General features: G+C 35.1%; 2 protein-coding genes across 3 annotated transcripts in view; one reads left to right on the top strand and one right to left on the bottom strand.

The window, feature by feature from the left end:
- Positions 1-221: 221 nt before the first annotated feature.
- On the bottom strand, positions 222-17,806 carry LOC132553983 (krev interaction trapped protein 1-like). Its single transcript, XM_060218275.1, has 17 exons — positions 17,657-17,806; positions 15,120-15,487; positions 14,523-14,615; positions 13,915-14,053; positions 12,522-12,795; positions 11,661-11,749; positions 11,056-11,217; positions 9,952-10,105; positions 8,186-8,293; positions 6,592-6,696; positions 6,340-6,406; positions 5,145-5,296; positions 4,424-4,593; positions 3,684-3,834; positions 3,053-3,145; positions 1,850-1,924; positions 222-1,083 (listed from the first exon to the last, which is right to left on the bottom strand). Exons 2-17 carry the CDS (start codon positions 15,349-15,351, stop codon positions 844-846), a joined length of 2,304 nt encoding a protein of 767 aa, XP_060074258.1. The 5' UTR covers positions 15,352-15,487; positions 17,657-17,806; the 3' UTR covers positions 222-843.
- A 326-nt stretch (positions 17,807-18,132) lies between these two features.
- The window catches only part of LOC132553990 (ankyrin-3-like), a 33,311-nt gene continuing 26,356 nt past the window's right edge, over positions 18,133-25,087 (top strand). Inside the window, exons 1-3 of one of the 2 annotated variants that reach the window (XM_060218286.1) lie at positions 18,133-18,189; positions 22,089-22,218; positions 22,808-23,582. In XM_060218286.1, coding sequence (XP_060074269.1) covers positions 22,820-23,582 — 763 coding nt within the window. In that variant the 5' untranslated portion in view covers positions 18,133-18,189; positions 22,089-22,218; positions 22,808-22,819. Of the gene's footprint in view, positions 18,190-22,088; positions 23,583-25,087 lie in introns of both variants that reach the window. The other variant, XM_060218285.1, reaches the window with a different exon arrangement.

Below are 25,087 nucleotides of genomic sequence, written 5' to 3'. Positions count from 1 at the left end.
TGACCTTTCAATTGTTCAGGTGAAATCATCTATAAAAAAGTGCAACCATCCCCCCACCCCCCACCTGGATCCCCCCATCTAATCCCTTGTGTGAGACATCTCATCACCCCACCCACCTACATCCCCCCGTCTAATCCTTTGTGTGAGACATCTCACCACCCCACCCACCTACATCCCCCTGTCTAATCTTTTGTGTGAGACATCTCACCACCCCACCCACCTACATCCCCCCGTCTAATCCTTTGTGTGAGACATTTCACCACCCCAACCACCTTCATCCTCCTGTCTAATCCCTTGTGTGAGATATCTCACCACCCCACTCATCTACATCCGCCCATCTAATCCCTTATGTGAGATATCTGACCTCCCCACCCACCTACATCCCCGTGTCTAATCTTTTGTGTGAGACATCTCACCACCCCAACCACCTTCATCCTCCTGTCTGCCGGGTAATTCCTTGTGTCAGACATCTTACACCAGTAAAATAGTCAATATGTTGACACTTAGTGTCCAGGGTAAGACCAGAAAATCATTCTTTGATTTTCCATCCCTTTTCTGACAGCTAAGTTTTATGGTGTTTGTCACTGAAATAAACCTATACTTATGGAATGTCCCACTGGTCAGAGAGATCTACCTCACTGTAGACATTCGACTATGCACCAGACTAACAGAAAGGTCCTATTTCCACTGGTCAGACAGATCTATGTCACTGTAGACATTCAACTTTATACCAGATTAACAGAAAGGTCCTAATTCCATTGGTCACACAGATCTATGTCAACATAGATATTCAACTATATACCAGATTAACAGAACGGTCCTAATTCCACTGGTCAGACAGATCTATGTCACTGTAGACATTCGACTATATACCAGATTAACAGAACGGTCTTTAAATGCATGCATTTGTTTAAGTTTTTCCATCAGGTTATGAATCAAGCCTGCCTGCTTTGTCCGTAGTTTCACTTCACGGCTGAGATTTTTGTCTACGTTTGTTTCCAATCTAACCACTATAATTTCTAATGAGTTTCCATCCTCATGTTTCCATTTGATCTCTGAATACTTGAAGCTGTGCAGCATAACCTAAATGAAAATGAGAAACAATAAAAATCAGGCACATATTGTATAACTAAGTTATTTTTTTTATTAATTCTATTGTTAGATAAATACATCAACAGTGTGACTTCAATATAATTCCAACCATCTTTAGGAATGTTTAATAGTGGTAACCGCTAAGTAGACTTTCACCAGACAAATGCTCTGTATCATAAGATAGGTAAATGTTTCTGTGTTAATGAATGTGCACAAGCAAGGACAAACAATATGTACCAGTAATATCAGTTAGATATCATATCATGTAAGTCCATCATGTACAGAGTAATAACTAGGGAGGTGGGTGGTAACTTAACCATGTCTGTGAGTTGCTATAGTATCAAGAACATTTCTTTGGTAATTTACCCCGGTCTATGAGTTGTAGTATTGTGAAGTTCTGTGTGGTAACGTACCCCTGTCTGTGAGTTGTCATAGTATTGAGTGAGTTATTACAGTATTGTAAAGATTTGTGTGGTAATGTATCTCTGTCTGTGAGTTGTTATAGTATTGTGAAGACTTCTGTGTGGTAACTTACCCCTGTCTGTGAGTTGTTATAGTATTGTGAAGTTCTGTGTGGTAACTTACCCCTGTCTGTGAGTTGTTATAGTATTGTGAAGTTCTGTGTGGTAACTATTGTGAAGTTTTGTGTGGTAACCCCTGTCTGTGAGTTGTAATAGTATTGTGAAGTTCTGTGTGGTAACGTACCCCTGTCTGTGAGTTGTTATAGTATTGAGACAATTTTTGTGTTATAACTTACCCCTGTCTGTGAGTTGATGATGTGTATGCCGACATCATTAACACCAATATGACAAGCAGATTGGTTTTGACCTCCCTACAAAAATTAATGAAATTCCACTTAAATTCTTAAAACCCATTGTTGTAAAAAGAGGCCCAGGGGCCTAAACGTTCACCTGAGTGAACTCACGAACTGGAACCAATTGGAATGAATGTGTAAAATAGAGAAGAGAAAATTAGAATTGCTATTTTATGACTTTATATGAGAGTATTACATTCTACCATATTTGGTTATTAAGATTTTTAAAATTTCAGTAAATCTAACTCCTTTTGATCCCAACCATCAACTCCTGGGAGTCAGCCAGGGTTAATATTTGTCTAGCATCACACTGTTGTCCTATCCTAACAATCCTGACAAAGTTTGTTCTATTTCCAAAAGAAATTAAACAAATTATGTTAAAATACGTAATTTTCCTATGTAAACTACAGTAAACTTTATATAGGTCATTTCTTTTTCGCAAATTTTGTCAGGCATTAATCCAAGGAATCTATCAGCCAAATACCATGCCTTTGCACCTTTCAGTTAGACAGAAGTAGTTGATGTAAGATTTTAACAAATTTGACCCTTTTGACCTTGAAAAGGAATCAAGGTCATTTCTTTTCGCAAACTTTGTTGGGTTTCATCCTAAAAAACCTGTCAATCTAATATCATGCTTCTGCGTCATTTGGTTCATAAGAAGAAGTCATTTAAAGGTTTTCACAAATTTGACCCGTGTGGCCTTGAATTTGGGTCAAGGTCATTTCTTATCGCAAACTTTGTTGGGCTTCATCAGCTAAATACCATGACATTTGCTCTAATGGTTATTAAGAATAAGTTGTTTAAATGGAAAACTGATACCAGACTGTGAGACAATCAATTGATGGACGGACAGAAGACTGATGCCACTCCACTGTCCTTCAAATAAAGATTTTACCACTATTGCAGGTTTCCTGGAATAGGGACATTTTAAATTCACAGTACTGAACTTGATTGTACTATGGATGTAATGATAGATGACCTTGTGCCATGGAGGAACCTCCTTACAAAATTTGAGTGATTGAAACAGATACAACACCCTGAATGTAAATATCATTGAATGAAGAAATGTTCAACAAGAAAAATTTTTGTTTACTGACAAATGAAGATATTTTCTTGTGCAATGGATTGACACTATGAAGGACCTACCTTTCCTTGACTAGACAGAAGCATCCCTCTGAAAAATGCTGACCCGTAAACTGTAAGATGTCTACAGTAGTCTAAAAACTGTCGCATCAGTGCCTGAAATATTGCAAATTATGTAAACAAAATGAGGTTGCCTCCCCTTACAACAAAATGAAAAGGTCAGGAGGTCAAAATTTTTAAAATTCTGCTTTTGTTTTGTTAATTCCTTTCTTTTTTTGAAATGTTAACAATTTTATATCAGAACTTGTTGTTTACCTTCTTTTTTGGGACTTTTTTTTAGATAGTCATCGAAATTGACTGCTGTCACTTTGGAGTAAATAAAAGAGTTAAAGTGTTTGTTTATCATACAATTATCCTCCCACAACGACATACAATGTACAGAACCCTACAATAACCCAAAAATAGCTCTTTGTTTATTATTCAATAATCTTCCCCACAACTACATATAAGGAACAGAAATCTTATTTGTAAACAGCAATACACAGAATATTGTTCGTCAACAAAATTACTGTGTACTTTATTTTTATTTAACATATTGTCGACATTAGAAAAAGGGATAAGACTGATATCATCAATGGTATTTCTTTTAATCCTCCTAAAAGGCAACTAGTTTCAAATTAAAACCTGAACATACCTGATCCCGTTGTTCTTGTGTACCATGACGTACTTCAGGCGTGTCTGCGAGGTGAGGACAGAAGTCTTTGTAATGGTGCAGGATTCTTGATGCCCAGTTGCTACTTTTAACCTTCAACATTGGTCCTGGTACCAACTTCTGTAGGTTTTTACTGTGGATATCAAATGTTACCTCTGATTTACTGTATCAAATGTTACCTCTGATTTACTGTATCAAATGTTACCTCTGATTTACTGTATTACTGTATCAAATGTTACCTCTGATTTACTATATTACTGTATCAAATGTTACCTCTGATTTACTGTATCAAATGTTACCTCTGATTTACTGTATCAAATGTTACCTCTGATTTACTGTATCAAATGTTACCTCTGATTTACTGTATCAAATGTTACCTCTGATTTACTGTATCAAATTTACTGTATCAAATGTTACCTCTGATATACTGTATCAAATGTTACCTCTGAATCAAATGTTACCTCTGATTTACTGTATTACTGTATCAAATGTTACCTCTGATTTACTGTATCAAATGTTACCTCTGATTTACTGTATCAAATGTTACCTCTGATTTACTGTATCAAATGTTACCTCTGATTTACTGTATCAAATGTTACCTCTGATTTACTGTATCAAATGTTACCTCTGATTTACTGTACTACTGTATCAAATGTTACCTCTGATTTACTGTATCAAATGTTACCTCTGATTTACTGTACTTAGTAACATGGATTACATACTTAGTGACATGACTCTTTGCTGAAGCAGAGTCAAACTCTCCCTTCTGTTCCTTATAGATGAGGATGGAGGCGAATGTCAGTACATCCTGATCCTTACAGGGGTAAAGCGCCTGAATGTAGTTGTTGTATGCCTCATGAAACAAGATATGTACTGCTTGTGGATGTTTCACCTACAACAAATGTCCCAGATATGTCATACAACAAGCATAAAGTTTACCAATCAATGTTTCTTACTAAGTCAAACAGATTCAATTTGAATGCTCACAAAAGGACTTTGAAAACATGTAACACAAATGTTTCAGATAACCAAGGGATTCTGTACAAATTTCACTAAAGTTCCTGATAACACAGGAATGCTCTACAAATTTTACAAAATTTCCTGATAACACAGGAATTCTGTACAAGTTACACAAAAGTTTCAAATAACACAGGAATTCTCTACAAATTTCACAACATTTCCAGATAAAACAGGGATTCTGTACAAGTTACACAAAAGTTTCAAATAACACAGGAATTCTCTACAAATTTCACAAAAGTTTTAGATAACCCAAGAGTACAATGTTGGTATCTCTGTAAGTTACAAGTTTCAGATTACTAGGAAGCAATATTTTATGAGTTTATTTTTCCCCCCCACCTAAATCAAAGTACAATTGGTATCTCTCATCAGCTATACTATTTCCCTATGACTTCCTTTATCAGAAGTTTATGGAAACAAGAATACCCCTTTTTCCTCTTTGAGTCCAATCTTGGCATTCCTTCGCCATCTGAATTCGGGGACCTCACTACCAGGATTGGCATCAGTCAACATCTTAACATTTCTATTCCACACTTGTAACTCAATTATTGGACAGTGGTCTTGTCTCAGCTGAAGCTCTACAATGATAAACAGGAGGCACATATAGCCTGCATTACTCACCTGGCAAAACTGAGTCCTCTTCACCAAAGAATATTTCAGATCAAATATGGTCATAATCAAATAATTCCTACAGAAGTAGTTATTAAAGAATTTGCTCTATTTTCCCTACTGGGCCCTCTCCCTCCCACCCTAGTAGGCCAAGACCCCTCATTTATGCAAAACTTTCACCTAAGAATGCTTCAGACCAAAATACTGGCAAAATCTGATCATTCCTACAAAAGGAGTAGGATTTTCAAATATCCCCTTTTGGGCAGTCTCACCTTTAAGGTTAAATAACTAACAGCCTGATCAATCAGGTTAAATAAATAACAGTCTAACCCTCCAGGTTAAATAAATAAGTCTGGCCCTTCAGGTTAAATGAACAAGTCAATGAACAAGAGGCCAGATGGGCCTGCATCACTTGGTTGGTATTCAATGCTCGTAAAAATAAAATCAATGTTCCTAACAAACACATCAACCCTTGCACCATTGGCATTCAAAGTGAGTACATCCAATCAAGCTGAATTAATTTCCACAACAAACTTTAGCTTTTTACACTCAGCTCCAATTCTCAGACTTTGGGTTTATCAGAAGGAAATTTTTACAGGTTTTGATCAATTTGACCTCTGTGACAAAGAATATGGTTCAAGGTCATTTTTTTTTTACAAACTTTATCAGGCCTCATCACAGAGACTTACTAGCCAAACATCATGTTTCTAGTCCTTTTGCTTAATCAAAAGAAGTCATTCTAAGGTTACAACCAATTCCACCTATGTAACCTTGAATCTGAGTCAAGATGATTTCTTTTCACAGTATTTGTTGGACTTCATCCCTGCAACCTACCAGCCAAATATCATGACAATTCACCTTTTAATTATTGAAAAAAAGACATTCAACAGGAAAAGTTGACACCAGACAGACAGATGATTGCCATGCCATAGAATAAGCTCACTTGGCCCTTTGGGTTGGGTTTGCTAGAAATACATCATATGAGGCATTTAAAAGTGAAAAAAAGTATTACCTAAACTTTTCGAACAAATCCAAATCGTGAAGATTTCAGAGAAAACCTCATCAGACATATTGTACTCCTGTGGAGAAAACAAACGATGCATTGATTATATAAGTACAACATCTCTAGAAATTTCACACAGATTAATTCATACCAACAAACTGACTCTCATAGACCAAGGATAGAATTGTTTCTGGAGTCTAAACTCCAGGATAGAGTGGTAAATGTCAATGTGTCCTCAAGTTCATAATCAGGAAGACTTACCCTGAAGAGTTGCAGGTTTAGTTGCTTCACAGTAGTGTTTGTACCATTGACTAGTTTTAGCTTCTTTACGACTTTGTCTGTGAGGCTGACCTCGATCTCCTGAGTCTGGAAAACAAATCATTGTGTCATCATCTCACAAAGTTAAACCAATTCTCATTAAAGCTACTGGTCAGTTCACAATATTAAACAAATTTTAATAAAGCTAATTGTCAGTTCACAATATTAAACAAATTTTAATTAAAACAACTGGTGAGTTCAAAAAATTAAACAAATTTTCTTTAAAGTTACTGGTCAGTTCACAATATTAAACAAATTTTAATTAAAGCTAATTGTCATTTCACAATATTAAACAAATTTTCTTTAAAGTTACTGGTCAGTTCACAATATTAAACAAATTTTCTTTAAAGCTAATTGTCATTTCACAATATTAAACAAATTTTCTTAATAGTTACTGGTCAGTTCACAATATTTAACAAATTTTAATTAAAGATAATTGTCATTTCACAATATTAAACAAATTTTAAAATTACAGCTAATTGTCAGTTCACAATATAAAACAAATTTTAATTAAAGCTAATTGTCATTTCACAATATTAAACAAATTTTCTTTAAAGTTACTGGTCAGTTCACAATATTAAACAAATTTTAATTAAAGCTAATTGTCATTTCACAATATTAAACAAATTTTCTTAATAGTTATTATTTAACAAATTTTAATTAAAGCTAATTGTCATTTCACAAAATTATTTTCTTAACAAATTTTAATTAAAGCTAATTGTCATTTCACAATATTAAACAAATTTTAAAATTACAGCTAATTGTCAGTTCACAATATAAAACAAATTTTAATTAAAGCTAATTGTCAGTTCACAATATTAAACAAATTTTCTATAGTTACTGGTCAGTTCACAATATTTAACAAATTTTCATCAAATAAACTAAGTCTATACTTTTCCCATCTAAAACTGAATACATACCACAAATCAAAGAATTCCTTCCCGTACTTAATTATTGTATATAAGCATAAAATTCCTGTATATACTAACATAGTTTAGTGTACTTTGCTTCTTCTAATTATTGTTTTCATTAATTTTTTATAACACATTTTTACAGAAGCACACTGTAATAGCAGGACATGAAAGAACACTTAACTCACGGAGATTGTAATTAAACTTGTTTGTGTATGATAGTGTGTGATGAGGATTAGAAACCAGACACACTTATGTGTTTAATGTCTCTGTCTGCAATCTGGAAAAATTTATCTCTCCACAACTCAACCATTTTTACAAATTTCAACGTGAAACTCGGTACAAGAATGTATTATATTCATACTAACAATATATATTTTTGATGTCGAACAGAACTGTCATTCAAAACATTTTAACAACATTTTTTTTTTTTTTTATCTATTTATCTTTTATACACAAGTATTTATAAAATCACACAACCACTTCATGAACTAGTTACAAATCACATTTTAAATCCTTTCCACAGAGATAGGTGTACATTGTTTGTGATGTAAAATTTGGTCAAGGTTGTAAATAGCCTTACAGATGCTGAAAGTCTAACATACACACAGCATCTAAAAACTTACATTTGATTTTGAAGCAGCCCTGATAAGCTCCCCAATGCGTTTCTGTGCCCAGTACTGTGTCTCTTCACAGTAATTGAGGGCAGTTTTACCATGCCTGTCCTGAAAGTCCTGTTGAAATATTAAAAGTATAATGTTACCTCACTCTATAACACAGTATTACACCTTACCCTTACAATATAGTATTACACATCCTATACTACAGTATTACACCTCACTCATACAATACAGTATCACACCTCACTCCTATATTACAGTATTACACCTCACTCCTACAATACAGTATTACACCTCACTCCTACAATACAGTATTACACCTCACTCCTACAATACAGTATTACACCTCACTCCTATATTACAGTATTACACCTCACTCCTACAATACAGTATTACACCTCACTCCTATATTACAGTATTACACCTCACTCCTACAATACAGTATTACACCTCACTCCTATATTACAGTATTACACCTCACTCCTACAATACAGTATTACACCTCACTCCTATATTACAGTATTACACCTCATTCCTACAATACAGTATTTCACCTCACTCCTACAATACAGTATTACACCTCACTCCTATATTACAGTATTACACCTCACTCCTACAATACAGTATTTCACCTCACTCCTATAACACAGTATTACACCTCACTCCTATAATACAGTATTACACCTTACTCCTACAATACAGTATTACATCTCACTCTTATAATACAGTATTACACCTCACTCCTATAATACAGTATTTCACCTCACTCCTATAACACAGTATTTCACCTCCTATAACACAGTATTACACCTCATTTCTATGATACAGTATTACAACTCACTCCTATAATACAGTATTACACCTCACTCCTACAATACACTATTTCACCTCACTCCTATAACAGTATTACACCTCACTCCTATAATACAGTATTATACCTCCTATAATACAGTATTACACCTCCTTTAATACAGTATTTCACCTCCTATAACACAGTATTACACCTCACTCCTATAACACAGTATTACACCTCACTCCTACAATACAGTATCACACCTCACTCCTACAACACAGTATTACACCTCACTCCTACAATACACTATTTCACCTCACTCCTATAACAGTATTACACCTCACTCCTATAATACAGTATTACACCTAACTCTTATAATACAGTATTACACATCACTCCTATAACACAGTATTACACCTCATTCCTATAATACAGTATTACAACTCACTCCTATAATACAGTATTACACCTCACTCCTACAATACAGTATAACACCTCACTCTTATAATACAGTATTACACCTCACTCCTACAATACAGTATTACACCTCACTCCTACAACACAGTATTACATCTCCTACAACACAGTATTACACCTCACTCCTATAATACAGTATTACACCTCACTCCAATAACAGTATTACACCTTACTCCCACAACACAGTATAACACCTCAATCCTATAATACAGTATTACACCTCACTCCTATAATACAGTATTACACCTCACTCTTACAATACAGTATTAGACCTCACTCCTACAATACAGTATTACACCTCACTCCTATAATACAGTATTACACCTCACTCCTATAATACAGTATTACACCTCACTCCTACAATACAGTATTACACCTCACTCCTGCAATACAGTATTACACCATGTTCTTATAATATTCTATTACATCTTACCTCTTACACAGTACTACACATCATACAATACAGTATTACACTTCCTATACTTCTCTAAGCTGTACCAACCATATTGATATCTGGGTGACGTAATAAGATCTCTGCCACATGGACATTTCCATACATTGTGGCTAGGTGTAGTGCCGTAGCCTTGTTGTCTGTTCTAGAGTTTGGATTTGCCCCTGCTCGCAGTAATACCTCGACCGCATCCTTGTGACCACGTCTGCAAAATAAAAGGATAAATCAGTGGCAGAAATTTTCATTTTTGTTGATTTGTTGACTTTTACCAGGAGCCCTAAAATAACCAGAATAAACAAAGGGCCAATTGGTTCAGCGTTGGGGAGAAGTTGAAAATATCAGTTGTTTAAGAGGACAGGGTTTTCCATAATTTTGTTAGTAGTAGGCTGTGTAGCGAAAGTAGGAGGCTGGCCTGCCGTGTACTTGTAGTCATGTACGGAACATTATTATGGAACTGGATTGGTGTAGGCGGCCAAATGATCCAAGTGCAGCTTTTACCAGTTTGTGCATGTGTAAACAAAAATTCACTTCTGTCTTTATACAGAACACTAGAGAGCTCCACTGTGACCAAACTAGTAATAACATCGAAGGAAATACATAATGATTTAGAATGTTTGTATTTTAAAGCACATGGCAACAGTGGTGCATAAGGGTGCATGATGAGATTTTAAGTGATTTCATCAATGGTTAGGGTTGAGTAGAACAAGGAATATCTCTGATTCTTTTAATTCATTGTTCCTCTTAACACACTCAATGAAAACTATAAACCTCAACTTCAGGTCGTTCAGGCATAACTCTATGTACCTAGGCTATATATCTTATCACAGGCCAAGGCCTTCCTTGGGAATACTGCTTCTAGCTTTTTGAAGCAATTTAACAAATAGGCAAGGGGAGGTAACCCACCACTACTAGAAATTTGAGAGTTCCATTAGTCAGAACTGCTATCCTATGATATACCTTAAAATTCATGAATTGTTGATAAATGTATATGGTGTAAACCTGATTTATATGCGAGTTTTGCACTGAATTCTATCCCATACATTTATACAATAACCATTACCAAATTCATCCAGCAACCTGTAGCTCTATGCAAATAATGATGCAGTAAAGCTTATTTGCTTCAGATGTGTAAAGTTCATATGACTTGAGACTTACGCAGCTGCATAATGTAAGGGAGTGAGGTACTTGATGTCTGTGTCGTTGATAGGAAACCCTCGGTTGATCAGCTCCAACATGAGATCACAGTTGCCTTCAGAAGCATACTTATGAAGTTGATACTGGTCATCCATACTGCTGAGAAATGTCCCGATTCCCACACTTGATATTGAAAATGAAAACATTTCAGTGTAATTTCAATGCAATGCATGTATTACCGCACAGAATATGATTTTAACATTTACATCAAAATAAATCTGCTTTTTGGTGAAACCTCAGTTCCGGATTGTCTTCCCAGAAATTTTTACATTGACATAAATCATAGAGATATTTATTTTAGCTGATCTACTTTCACTACTAAGTAGGTATGGTATACACTGCCAGGCACCAGTGGACCTTTCCCTTTCTGGTGTCTTAGTGCAGCAGTCATACATCACTAATTTCTACACTGAGAATGTTCCATACGCTATACATAAGTAGTACGCATTTCAATAAGACAATGTTTTGTTTGTGACCTGCTACGTAAGTGAACTACCCAAACATGAACATTCTTGAAATATTTATTGATGAGAGAAAAAAAGCGTCTTGCACAAAGTGGTACTTACCCTTCAATAGAGCTAGTATCACTACTCCGACGACGGTCGTAGTCAGGGGGTGTTGATGGCCAGTACATGTTCTTCACAAAGTTATTTACCTATACAAAAAAATACACTGGAAGTTTATTAACTCGATACATAGTAATATGTATTGATAAATACAGCTTTATATACAGTAACAAAATTAAGCAATATTTACATTATAAAACATTTCGGGCTGGTTAATACATGTGTGAAAATAAAGTCACATATCACAACTAGTATCAGTAAATTTGACTGGCAACAATGTCACATTCATAAGACAAATCAGTGGTGAAGCGTATGAGTTGGAATGAATAATATACAAGATGTTTATCTAATCAACAGGACTTTGGAAACTGTACACTTCACCTTAAATGTAGAAAATAAGGATGACACTGACATTATAATGAAAACAGGATAAGTTGGTACAATTTCATACAATGTACAGACTGAACTACATAAGTAGATCTGGCTATATTTTATTTGTAACCTGGTCATATATGTGGGAGTCTGTAGGGCCCCCCTTGTCCCTGTTCGGTGCCAGTCAGTTATGTGTATCTAAATTGTGTCCTTGTCCTGACACCTGAAAAGACTGTTCTCTCTATCCACCACTTTTGAAATGTCCTGGTCAATTATGTGTTATCATCTGTTACAATGTTGTAATATTACCAACTCAGTCAGTTTTTAACAATAATTCAACCACCTACAGCTTGTGATAGAATGAGTTTGTAATTTTCTATAAATAGAAATGATGACCTTGACCACTGCACCCTGAAATAAGTCACCTGAAATATTCTCAAAATGTTGATTTTGTGATCAAAATTCCTCAAGGAGAGAAAAAAAACTTACATTTGTTTTATATGGCATTGCTGAACCAAAAATTGGATTTATTACAACAATGTCACTTTTCTCGATGGCTAGTTCCTTAGCGAGGGCTTCATTGGCAGTCAACCGTATGTCATCTGGGGCATCGTCACTAATAATCCCGTTAGCTTCTGGAGATACTTCATGGCGACTTGGAAGGAATGCAGGGTTATTGATGCTAAATTTTATTCGATAATCAGCTCTATTTTGAAAAAGGATGTCTAGAGTTCCAGGTCTGGAATGTTTTTCCTTCAGCCAACTGTGAAATTAGAAAACAGATGTATGCTAAAAGTTATAGTTATATACGTGTAGCTCTCATACATAAACTGTAAAACAAATCAGTCGATCTCCTATCTATACGGACTACAATATATCACAAATGACAAAACACATTGCAAAACAATATATTCAATACAAAGAATAATGTCAACAACAATGTCAAGGTCATACAAAGAATAATGTCAACAAAAATGTCAAGGTCATACAAAGAATAATGTCAACAACAATGTTAAGGTCATACAAAGAATAATGTCCACAACAATGTCAAGTTCATACAAAAAATAATGTCAAAAACAATGTCAAGGTCAGCAAATCTGTCCCACAGAAAAGTAAACTGGGGATTTTCATGGGATCACCCACCATCCCATCCATCCATGAACACATTCGATTCTTCCATATCTTGGTAAGAAATTTTTTTAAATTTTGAATCATTTTGACTCTTTTTTGTCCCATCCATCTACCCCTGGGGGTCAGCCCGTATTCATATGTGCATACCCTCATACTATCATACTTTGATCATAATTCTAACCAAGTTTGAAATATTTGCAATGGAAAGTAAAAGAAATTATGCTCAAAAATGCAATTTTCCTAAATAATATACAGTAAACTTTAACTCCTCCCAAGGAGGGGAATGTGAGACCCTGAGACCTTGAAATATACAATTTTGGTAAAGCACCATAAACACTTTCATCCCTGAAGAGCATTTGATTCTACCATATCTGGGAGTAGAGAAGTTTTTTTAAAATTTGCATCAAATATGACCACTATTGGCCCCGCCCCCAGGCCCCTGTGGGTGGGTACCATATAATTCACTTTTTGGTTCATCATTGTCCAGAAAAAGTTTCTGCAAAATTTCATTTTAAATCGGTTCTGAAAAGTCTCATGTTGACCAAAAAAAAAACCACTTAGTAATCATATTTAGAATGACGTAGCACATGGGGCTGTATTTGATATTCTACATTAACTGTGATGTGAATAAAAGTATATATGATCATCATTGTTCATTTTATTTAAATTCAAATATCTGTTGACATCCCTAGAACAGGGACTTAACGTTGCACTGACCAGTACCTGGCTGATGGTGTTTTTAAGCACTGACCTTTCCAGCTGGGAGATAAATGTTTGTGTAGGTGGAGGATAGTTAGTCATGCCATTGTTGAGGGTCTCCACCATTGTGTCGAGGGAGAAAAAACCAGGACTATTAGGCGACTTCTCTACAAATGCCTTATTAAGCTTGTCTACAAATAAACAAAGTTCAAAAACTGATATCAAAAATATCATCAAACATCTCTGTCAGGGTATATTCTTTCATAATATAATTGTTTGAAAAAATTGATGAGGTCAGATCATTCAGATCTCCGTGTGAAAACTTGCTCTTGATATACACACCATTCATTATTCCATAACATTTCTCATCCATCCTTTTAATGTATAAACAAAATGATGACTTGGTGATCTGAATTCAGCAGTGTGACCTATGTAGGTCTTGTTTTCAGTTGAATGTAACTTTGCTATGAACGGTAGTTATATCTTGGCTATGTTTGAGCACCAGCAGGTCAATAAATAGCCTGTTAACAGGCTGATATGAGTTGTGATATTTCATGGATAAATACTACTAAATCTGACTCATTGATTTCTACAGAATCTAGATAAATTTAGCAAAAGAACTACTTATATAAATATATTTCCTATAATTGATTACACTACCTCTTGAATTGACTGGAACACAAAACAAGTAGAATCTGGAGAGGGAGGCACGGAAATCTCTGCTGTTCCATGGAATAAGTAAAGCTCTTTCTCCTAAAATTATAAGAAAAAATAAGACAAAATGTGATATAATCAAACAAATGTCAATTTTAATTTACTGATAAAAACAAAACTCAACAAGACAAAGAGTGTTTAACGCTGTTGGGGGCCATGATAATAGGAGTCATTCCTAATTGAAAAGTTACATGATCATATTTACACAAAAATCCTAAATTTGCAATTGACTCCTGAAAATTTCCTGCTCAATTCAGCAATAATCTTTCAAAAATGAATAAAAGTGCCACATCCCAAACCAGTGATAAAAGCCTCGTCAAACTGCACTACACATACCAACATCCCCTGTGTGATATTTCAACCACTTTCATTTCTGAAATACTATACATGTACGCTTGATATATATCTCATATAAAATGAAAACTTATAAATATACACCATCCTTTATTACTTATCAAAATGTACGTTAAGTAAATATGTTTCTATTATACATTTGCAAAATGAAATTACATGGAGTTCATTCTTAAGATAAATATAGTGTACCTTTAATGCCTCCATGTTCCCCTCCAGTCAGTCTGTAGAGATTACCCAGTACTTCATCCCGAGGCTCCTCCCCCATGTTGGTGAGTGGAAATGTGGGTAGGTACTTTGTAGGTTTACTCTTATCTCCCGTAGTTGTTTTGTGATCAAGAAGCAACACATTGTAAAATTTTGACCGGTAGTCATGGTTACCAATGTTTTGTTTTGGTTGTAACACAACTAATATTATCTCCATCAGAATTAACTTTCCAGTATAAAATGAATGACTTTTTCCTTCTACATTTTCTTGTCTGTCACTTCTACATTTGTACTATTTTATAAACAATGAATTAGAAAATGTGGCAGTAATTCATTGAAATCCATTCGTGTACCTGAAATAAACAGAAATGATAAATTTAAACAAGGGTTGATGATTTCTAATCAATGATCGTGAAACTGGAAATGATGAAAACACAATCAAAATATATGTGTGTCCATGGATATGATTGTTAGGCTTTGACATATAAAACGGAAATTTCAAATCTTAATCTTTTATCTCATTAAATTAATCTTTTATCTCATCGAAAATTGAAAAGCATCGTTATCAGACCAAACACTTACTTTACGATACATGTCTGACATATGAACTCAGAAAGTCATGAAGTATTGAATGTATCTTGTTAATGGCATTTATAAGGAAGTGAATATCTTTGGATTCAAGAGGGTGGATGACAAGCAATACAAAGTTAAAACACAGACCCCAAGTACCAATTAGTTAAAAACCAGGGGTGTTACCAATAACTGCTATACTGATTGACAGATTGGAAGGAAATTACGTACAACTATAAGTTGCAATTGGCCGACACACATGAACAGTCCTACTCTTTTGTAAAGACAGTTAAGATAAACAACAATGTCTTCATAGTAAGTAGCTTTAGCGAATTCTCTGAATAAGGTTAGTTCCTGAATAAGTGTTTCTTTGCTCACTCAACACCAGCATTAGTCTATCACACAACAGAGATGACCACAAAGGGCATTAAAAGAGCACCAACAGCTGAAAGGGAGTTTTTGCAGTATGGTGAGTGCCTGTCTATCTACCAGTGTATCAGCAGCTTATGAATTGTCAATGTGGACAGTCAGTGTATGTGAAGCAGCTAGTGCATGTCTGCAGTTACATGACAGGTTCATGTACAGTAAGAGCAGATGTATAGGTAGTGTGACTATCGCCTTCAGGTGTGTTATTGCCATTGTAGCAACCCAGGAGTTAAAAAATTTGGCAAGAGGGGTCATGTGGTAAATTTTACATGTTGGAGTTTGCATTCGCCCACAACTTTTTAAAGTGTTAAATAGTAGTGTAGCTGGTTGGTTTCGAAATGTTTACTGTATCATTTTATTATTCTATAAAGTATCCTAGTCACTATAGCAGTATTTGCTTTGATATAGCTACATGTTATATCCCAGAACTATATAGATGCATATAAGTGTAAAATATGCAGTTTAAAAGAAAATTGTCACACCCAGTTTAGAGTGAGTATACTGGTTTGAAATCTCCAGTGACCACTGTCATGAACCATAAGGAACATATCACACTATAACAGGTACTGGAGCACCGGCAAATCTCATTATATCTATATAGAGCAAATGTAAACAAACAAGTCCTAGCTAGTTGCAATCATGGCATCGTGCATATCATTGAAATGGATGACAAATCTAGCGAGTTGGTCAAACAAATGTTTTTGTCATACGACACTATTTGCGGTGAGTTGGTTGAATTTTATCATTGTAATTTTTGGTACATCAGGGACGTATATGTCATATATGTCCCTGGGTACATGCATTCCTTTATTCACATGTTCTGAAGGTAAGTCATAAAATTTCCTTAATTCATGATAAAAACACCTCATATTTCACGTGCTTCCACCACAGAATTTCACATTCATTGTGGGTTATAATCTTTTTTGCATAGAAATATTATGCTGAAAGCACACCTGTGTCCCAAATCTGCATCAAAGGGATGCTTATCTGCAGAGTGAATGAGTGAATGACATCATATTGGATGGACTTGCTATATTTAAAGCTTGTTACTAAATAGCAAATGTACATAGATATTGAAAATATGTAACGATGAATATCTTTGAAATGTCAGAAATTTAGTAAATATGACAAAAACATTCATTTAACTGACTTACATGATTCGTCATCCATTTTTTTCGATATGCATATAAGAAATGTGATCAGACCTCACCTGGATGTTTACATTTGCCATATACTTAGAGTCAAATTTGTCTCCTTACCCAGATTTTCCGGTGCTACAGTACCTGTAAATGGATTTCTACTGTCTAGGCAGTGCATGGATTCTTAAATTAGAAAACAAATACTGGAATACTTGGTTTGCACTTATAATTTAAAACACATGACTTGGTCAGTTAAAAAAAATAAAATTCTCTAGAATGACAGGATGCGTTGAATTTCCAGTGCATCCTCTCAAATCCAATGATGTTCGGATTTCCAACCTGCCACATGACCTGCTAATTACTAGACACGTCGTTACCAATACTTACGACTTTGGCGTGGCTCTTTCAGCAAGACACACATTTTTGTTGACATGTGCTTGTTTTGGAATGGTCATTGATGATCAATCAAAGTAGGACATTACGTAGCACATAACAAACTCCAGATTTTTATCCCTGGACTTTCTCGTTCAACCATAAACTTTGTGAAGAGGAAGTCACATAAAGTTACAGAAGGGAACCGGATTATTTGTGGTGACTCCAGTTAATTACTGCATTAATCAAACGGATAATAAAATTCAGTGATAATAAATAGATGTTGAATACCGTAAAACGAATTTGCTATTTCACTATATCAGAGATGAAATTTATGGCGTCTGCTTTACAAACATTATTTATTACTATATGCATTTGCCGCTCCCTTTAGCGGAAGTAAAAGAGAGGTGAAGGTCGATTTCAGGTCAACTGATCTGTCAAATAATGATATCTTTTTTATGCCTCGATGGGATATTTACATAAGGTTTCTTAAGTGTTCAGTATCACATGATGATATGTCATATACAACAGTTATCACGGCAAATATGGTAAGATATAAATTTGTCGTATGTGTGTGTATTTCTTATAAATCTTTCTAATATAACTTTTTTCTCGGTCAGTAGGTAAAAGTATATTGTTATCGTTTCACATGTTCCCACGAGACGTTTTTTATGTTGAGATCGGGTCAAATGAAACAGGGTATGGGTATCCGCACAAAATGTTGCTGTGTGCTTGTAACACATGTCGTTCATGGACTGACACTTCCAAATGAAATATGTATCGTATATAATAAGTACAAAGCTTCCTGTTATAATACATAAAATAACGTAATGCCCTAATGGGCCTAGTTCTATATATATTGTATCATACGTCCCTGGGTTAGGGTAGCAGACTCATGAGAATGTTAGAGTACGCTCACTTGGCGGTTTTTTTTAAATGATAATAATTACTATTATTTTTATTTTATTTTTTTTTTTTTTTGTCTTTTTCCTTCAACTAGCAGTGGAGTGTGCTTTTCATTTTATTTGCCGAGTTAGGAAAGATTTCAGTTGTGCTTTTTCTGTTCTAAATATAGCACTTTGAATAGCCCCATTTTGACAATGAAACATGCCATACCTATACATCTTTTGTCAATAAAAATTGACATCAGGTTATTAAATATTTAATACATTTCCAAAAATTAAGAGAAACATTGTGTCATCAGATTATATTGGAAACTGTTTTGAAATTGTGGAATACAATTAATAACAGTGAGGCCCCAATGAATTGTCGTCTGCTTGTTTACATTTACTTTGGTAGGTAGCAGTCATTTTTAAAGAATACAGGTCAATGAGTCATTTAAACCTTATGTGCTTTCACCAGCATAGATACCATATAATCACCTAAAACAAGATCAATATAAATTTTAAAAGATTTTTTTTTCACATTCAAAAAATGAAAATAAAATGGCGGTAAAATGACATTTCTCAATTCAGCAGAATAATTTGGCTTTTTAACATTTTTAAAAGTTATGTTGTCTGGCACAATCTAATTTTGGGATTTTTTGTATACGACATTTGAAAATCATGCTTAGCAACAACAAAAATAAGGAGACTAGATGGGTGTGCAAAATTATATGTTCCCTCTCATCTTTAACCAGGAAATAAACACCAGTTGACAACAACAACCATGCACAGTAATATGTGTGTGCATACCAGGTGACATACTTGCTTATTATGGGGTGTTTGTACATCTTACCATGTCTAACAATCTTTATGTTTCAAAATAAATACGATAGAAATGTATATAAATGTGTACCAAAACTGTGTGAAATAACGTACACTCACTCTTTATCTATTTTCCCTTTGTTAAAATGCCAATTTGATAATCTTATTCAAGAAGTGAAAATTAAATTATGATGAAACACCTTTCTTTTAACTTTTGCACTGTATATATAAAATATTAGTTATTGAGTTAGATCAAGAATGCAAAATTTCTTAAATTTTAGTCACTGCAGTCGCATGATTTTATAATTTTGTTTTAATACATAGCCCTAGGCATTTCTGTTCTGGGCAATTGATACCGGTAGTTGGCAGAGGGGAAATTTCATTTATAAATGCATTATTCTGCAGTGAAGAGATGCTGTAATGACGAAAATAATGAAGATTTTATGTAATATCAATTGTAAATTTCTTTTATTTCAAATCCAGAATATTCTAAAGTTGGAAAAAAAACTTTCTGAGATCTTGTGGTAGTGTTAAAGGATAGTCAGTACCTTAGAGGTTCTTTCAGTCAAGATTCAGTTGTAACTGTGTGTCATGCTTTTAATATATTAGAATTGTTTTAAGATGTCCATATACTATAAGCTGAAACTATATCTGAGATGTAAAGATACTGTAAAAATCTTGAATTAAGCATGTTAAGCACATGAAATAAACAGGTGTTTACTGTAGACCAGAAGTAGGTTATAAAGCTAACAAAATTTCTGAAGGTTGAAATGAATCATGAAACTAAGGTGGGAAATGCCTAACACGAAAGACAGGTATTGAATTACACTGTATGAGTTATTGTATTGTATAAGTAAATCAGGCGACATACACCTGATTGTTTTTGTTTACAAAATTACATGGATTTTACAACATACAATTGTCTTGGTCAGTCAGGGCTCTCACACCCCATTTTGGGACTGGGGCCCGGGGCCCTTTGAATTGGGAAAAATAATGGTGTTTTCCTTAGAATTTGGAAAACTTGGGGTCTAAATTGGGAAAAAAAGATACTATTTTGCATCGGGAATGGGGCCGATATCGAGAGCCCTGTCAGTTGTTGTGAAAGTGCAATTTAAAGTTTAAAGTTTAAAACATGAAAATTTTTGTTGAGGATGACATTTGTGAGGATATGCATATATTGACCCTGGCTGTCCCCCAGGGGCTGATGGGTTCATGGGGCCAAAAAGGGTCACATTGAGTGAAATTTCAAAACTCTTCTCAATACCCAGCTATGGTATAATCAAAATCTCTTTATGGATGGAAAGACATTCAGATGCTTTACCAAAATTGTAAATTTCTTGACTCCAAGGTCTCACAATTCTCCCTGGGGAGGGGGTAAAGTTTACTATAGTTTATATAGGAAAATTACATTTTTGGATATAATTTGTTTATTTTGTATTGAAATATGGTTAGAATTATTAGTGTAAGCTGTCAGTTTGATGAGATGCACATCTTGACCTTAACTGAGCCCCAGGGGCTGATGGGCAGGGCCAAAAATTGATCAAATTGACTGAAATTTCAAAGATGTTCTACTGTTCTGGATGGAAGAGCTTATATAGGAAAATTAAAATAATGAGTAATTTCTTTTAATTCAAACTTGGTTAGAAGCCTTAGCATGGAACAGTAGTTAATGTTATACAATGTTTACAAGGTGTACAATGTTGTTAAAATTATCTGACTTTTTCAGTAAAATAATTCTATGACATGAAACAAGAAGTATTGTAACTCAGGTGACTGTTAAGGCCTGTGGGCCTCGTGTGTGTGTGGTTTTTTTTTTTTTTTTTATGAGATAATGGATTTGGTTGCTAACAAAGGATTTCTTTAGAAAACCATTATAAATTCCTGAAACTTTCAGTACAATTTTATCTAGACACTCAAACTCGGAAATACAATTTTTAAAAAAGAAAAATTTTTCTTTAGATTTCAAAAGCAAACCAGATTTATTTTACGAAATTCCCAAACAGCTAAGTTAAAAATTTTGAAAGACAAATAATTATTTTTAATGTTTGTTCTATAAGAAAACCAACATTCAAATTCATATCAGCAACTTACAACATATCATATTTATTCTAATAAACACCATGGGGGCATAGAACTCTCCGAAGAGAGAAAACTCGTATGACAGTTCAGAACTCTTGACTTTTGCTTATGTTAACAATTTCATAAACAGAATTATTTTCATTTTTGTGATTGCTTTCAAGAAAATTTTATTACAATTAAAATTACAAGTTTGTATATTCTGGAATTTAACTGTACATGCATGGAGATTTATTTCACAAGTTGTATTTGGGAGGGGTGGTGAGATTAAGATAAATACAAGAAACAAAGCAATTTATTAGTGAGATACAACAGCAATATTTTGCAAACTGTACAATAATTACCTTAAAACCATTAACAGTTAAGTTGTTGATATGTCTGATTCCTCAAATGTTCTCTAAAAATTTCAGTGTATATGGACTTAACTAGATAAACAAATGTATGTCTTTTTTTCTGTATACTACTTCTTCTTCATAGATAAATTTCAACTTACCATCATTATACGGAACATGAGAACCAAGTTCTTACCAAGCTTTAATCTTCCTTACTGTCAAACATGCACTTGGGTTTAATCTTTTCAGTTCTTTAGAGGAAGTATACTACATTTGTGCATTATCTGTTGTATAATTTAATAAGGAAACTAACCGTATTTACTTTCTTCACAGGTTATTTCCTGTTGTGACATATCATTAATGTGTCAGAGCGCCATCACCTCTACCTCTGCCGTCCTGTTCTGCTGACGATACATATCAGATACATATAATAGGGCAGCGATTTTAGCAAACCATCACATAGGTATAACTTTAAATGGGATATATGACATCAACATATACTACAAAATCTGTGTGATTCACTTTACTTAATGGCAGTGCACCAATGTTTATCATTACCTTTCTCAGAATGTCAGGGACTTTGCACGTGAGAGCTTTCCCCTGATTTATTCACTGCTATGAGCCAGAACCTGACTTCCAACTTCACTGCCTGCATAAACAATTGTGAAAACAGGTGAAAATATCAGCCTATCACATGACCTGAAGTACTTATGGTGTTGAAATATCACACCCCACAAACTCTTATAGAATAATTATGTGCTATCATTGTATATGATCATGTGTTTTAGATTTAAGTGAAGAAGACAGTATAATTTAGACATGATTGTTGATGAGAAATGTTCAAAATATTTAGTAAAATGAATAATGCATTACATGTACTGGCTTAGACCATCCATCCCACCCTGATGCACACATGAACCCATCAGCTTATATATATAATGATAAGTTTTCAACCTAATACAATAGAAGAAACAGAATTTCGCTCGCACCATGCCAGACACTTGCCTAGCCGTCTTGGTAATGATGACTTCAGTAAGTCATGTGTTTTTCAGAGAAAGCCCAACATGACTGGTACTCATGAAGACTTTTTCTCTTCAGTCCATGTAGTAGCTACAGGTCAAGGTCATTACACAGTGTATCAGCCACACGTTAAGTATGCAGAGTCACAAACCAATAACTCTGGTCTCCCTGATCAGAGGAGCTCAGTCTCTTCCAATTACATTGCTGGAGAAGGGACTTCATCAGAATCAATCAGCAGTTTCAGGCATCATATAAGTAATTTGTCAGTGGGAAAGTCTTTAAACAGGCCGACAGCAAGTGAAGACAGAAGTTTTGTTACCAACTCACACAACGGGGACAATGAGTCCAAGTCAAAGGGATTTACAAGTCTCACTGATGGTAAAAACAAGAAAGTAAGAGGGAGAATAATGAATGGAAAAAGAGAAGATGGATCCATGTGTTATTGTAAATCATATCACATCCATACGTTCTCAAAACCAGACTTCTGTCGAACGTTTGATAATAGTAATGTTGAATTTGATGTGTCACTTTCTCGAACTCGATCTGATTTAATTGAAGCCAATGAAAAACATTTGATCATTTGTAACACTTTCTGGAGACCTTTTCTAGCCAGAAGTGAATTTCAAGATGGAGATGACCCTTTAGATTTTACATCACTTTGGCATGAGGAAGGAAGTCTGAAAGAATTGCTCCGGGATGGAATACAGAACACAGTTCTTAGAACAGCCATATCAGATGTGACTTTGATGGCAGTATCAATTGGTCCTGTGCAACTCCTCCGATCCCTAATAGACCTGTCTCTCGTCCGTAAGTACACATTAAGTTTTTATAATTGGTCTTGTACGTACACAGTAAGTTTTACAATTGGTCCTGCACAACTCCTCCAATCCCTTATAAACCTGTCACTCTTCCGTAAGTACACATTAAGTTTTACAATTGGTCCTGTATGACACCTTCGATCACTTATAGACCTATCTCTCGTCCGTAAGAACACATTAAGTTTTACAATTGGTCCTGCACGACTCCTCTGACCCCTTATAGATCTGTCTCTCGTCCGTAAGTACACAGTAAACTTTACAATTGGTCCTGTACAACTCCTCCGATCCCTTATAGACCTGTCTCTTGTCCGTAAGTACACATTAAGCTTTACAATTGGTCCTGTATGACTCCTCCGATCACTTATAGACCTGTCTCTCATCTGTAAGTGCACATTAAGCTTTACAATTGGTCCTGCACGACTCCTCGGATCCCTTATAGACCTGTCTCTTGTCCGTAAGTACACATTAAGCTTTACAATTGGTCCTGAATGACTCCTCTGACCCCTTATAGACCTGCTCTCGTCTGTAAGTACACATTAAGTTTTACAATTGGTCCTGCACAACACCTCCGATCCCTAATAGACCTGTCTCTCGTCCGTAAGTACATAATAAGTTTTACAATTGGTCCTGAATGACTCCTCCCACCCCTTATAGACCTGTCTCTTGTCCGTAAGTACACATTAAGTTTTACAATTGGTCCTGAATGACTCCTCCGGGCCCTTATAGACCTGCTCTCGTCCGTAAGTACACATTAAGTTTTACAATTGGTCCTGCACAACTCCTCCGATCCCTTATAGACCTGTCTCTCGTCGGTAAGCACACAATAAGTTTTACAATTGGTCCTGTATGACTCATCCAATCCCTAATAGATCTGTCTCTCGTCTGTAAGTACACATTAAGTTTTACAATTGGTCCTGAATGACTCCTCCGACCCCTTATAGACCTGTCTCTCATCTGTAAGTACATATTAAGTTTTACAATTGGTCCTGAATGACTCCTCCGACCCCTTATAGACCTGCTCTTGTCCATAAGTACATGTTAAGTTTTACAATTGGTCCTGCACGACTCCTCCGATCCCTTATAGACCTGTCTCTCGTCCGTAAGTACACATTAAGTTTTACAATTGGTCCTGCACAACACCTTCGATCCCTTTATAGACCTGCTCTTGTCCATAAGTACATGTTAAGTTTTACAATTGGTCCTGCACGACTCCTCCGATCCCTTATAGACCTGTCTCTCGTCCGTAAGTACACATTAAGTTTTACAATTGGTCCTGCACAACACCTCCGATCCCTAATAGACCTGTCTCTCGTCCGTAAGTACATATTAAGTTTTACAATTGGTCCTGAATGACTCCTCCGACCCCTTATAGTCCTGTCTCTCGTCCGTAAGTACATAATAAGTTTTACAATTGGTCCTGAATGACTCCTCCGACCCCTTATAGACCTGTCTCTCGTCCGTAAGTACATATTAAGTTTTACAATTGGTCCTGAA

The sequence above is a fragment of the Ylistrum balloti genome, unplaced genomic scaffold (genome assembly GCF_031769215.1).
Source record: "Ylistrum balloti isolate Yb309-2 unplaced genomic scaffold, AGI_CSIRO_Ybal_v1 Utg370370, whole genome shotgun sequence".
Taxonomy (NCBI): Eukaryota; Metazoa; Mollusca; class Bivalvia; order Pectinida; family Pectinidae; genus Ylistrum; species Ylistrum balloti.
Note: the sequence above shows the minus strand (reverse complement) of the source record. Positions and strands in the feature narration are given on the sequence as shown.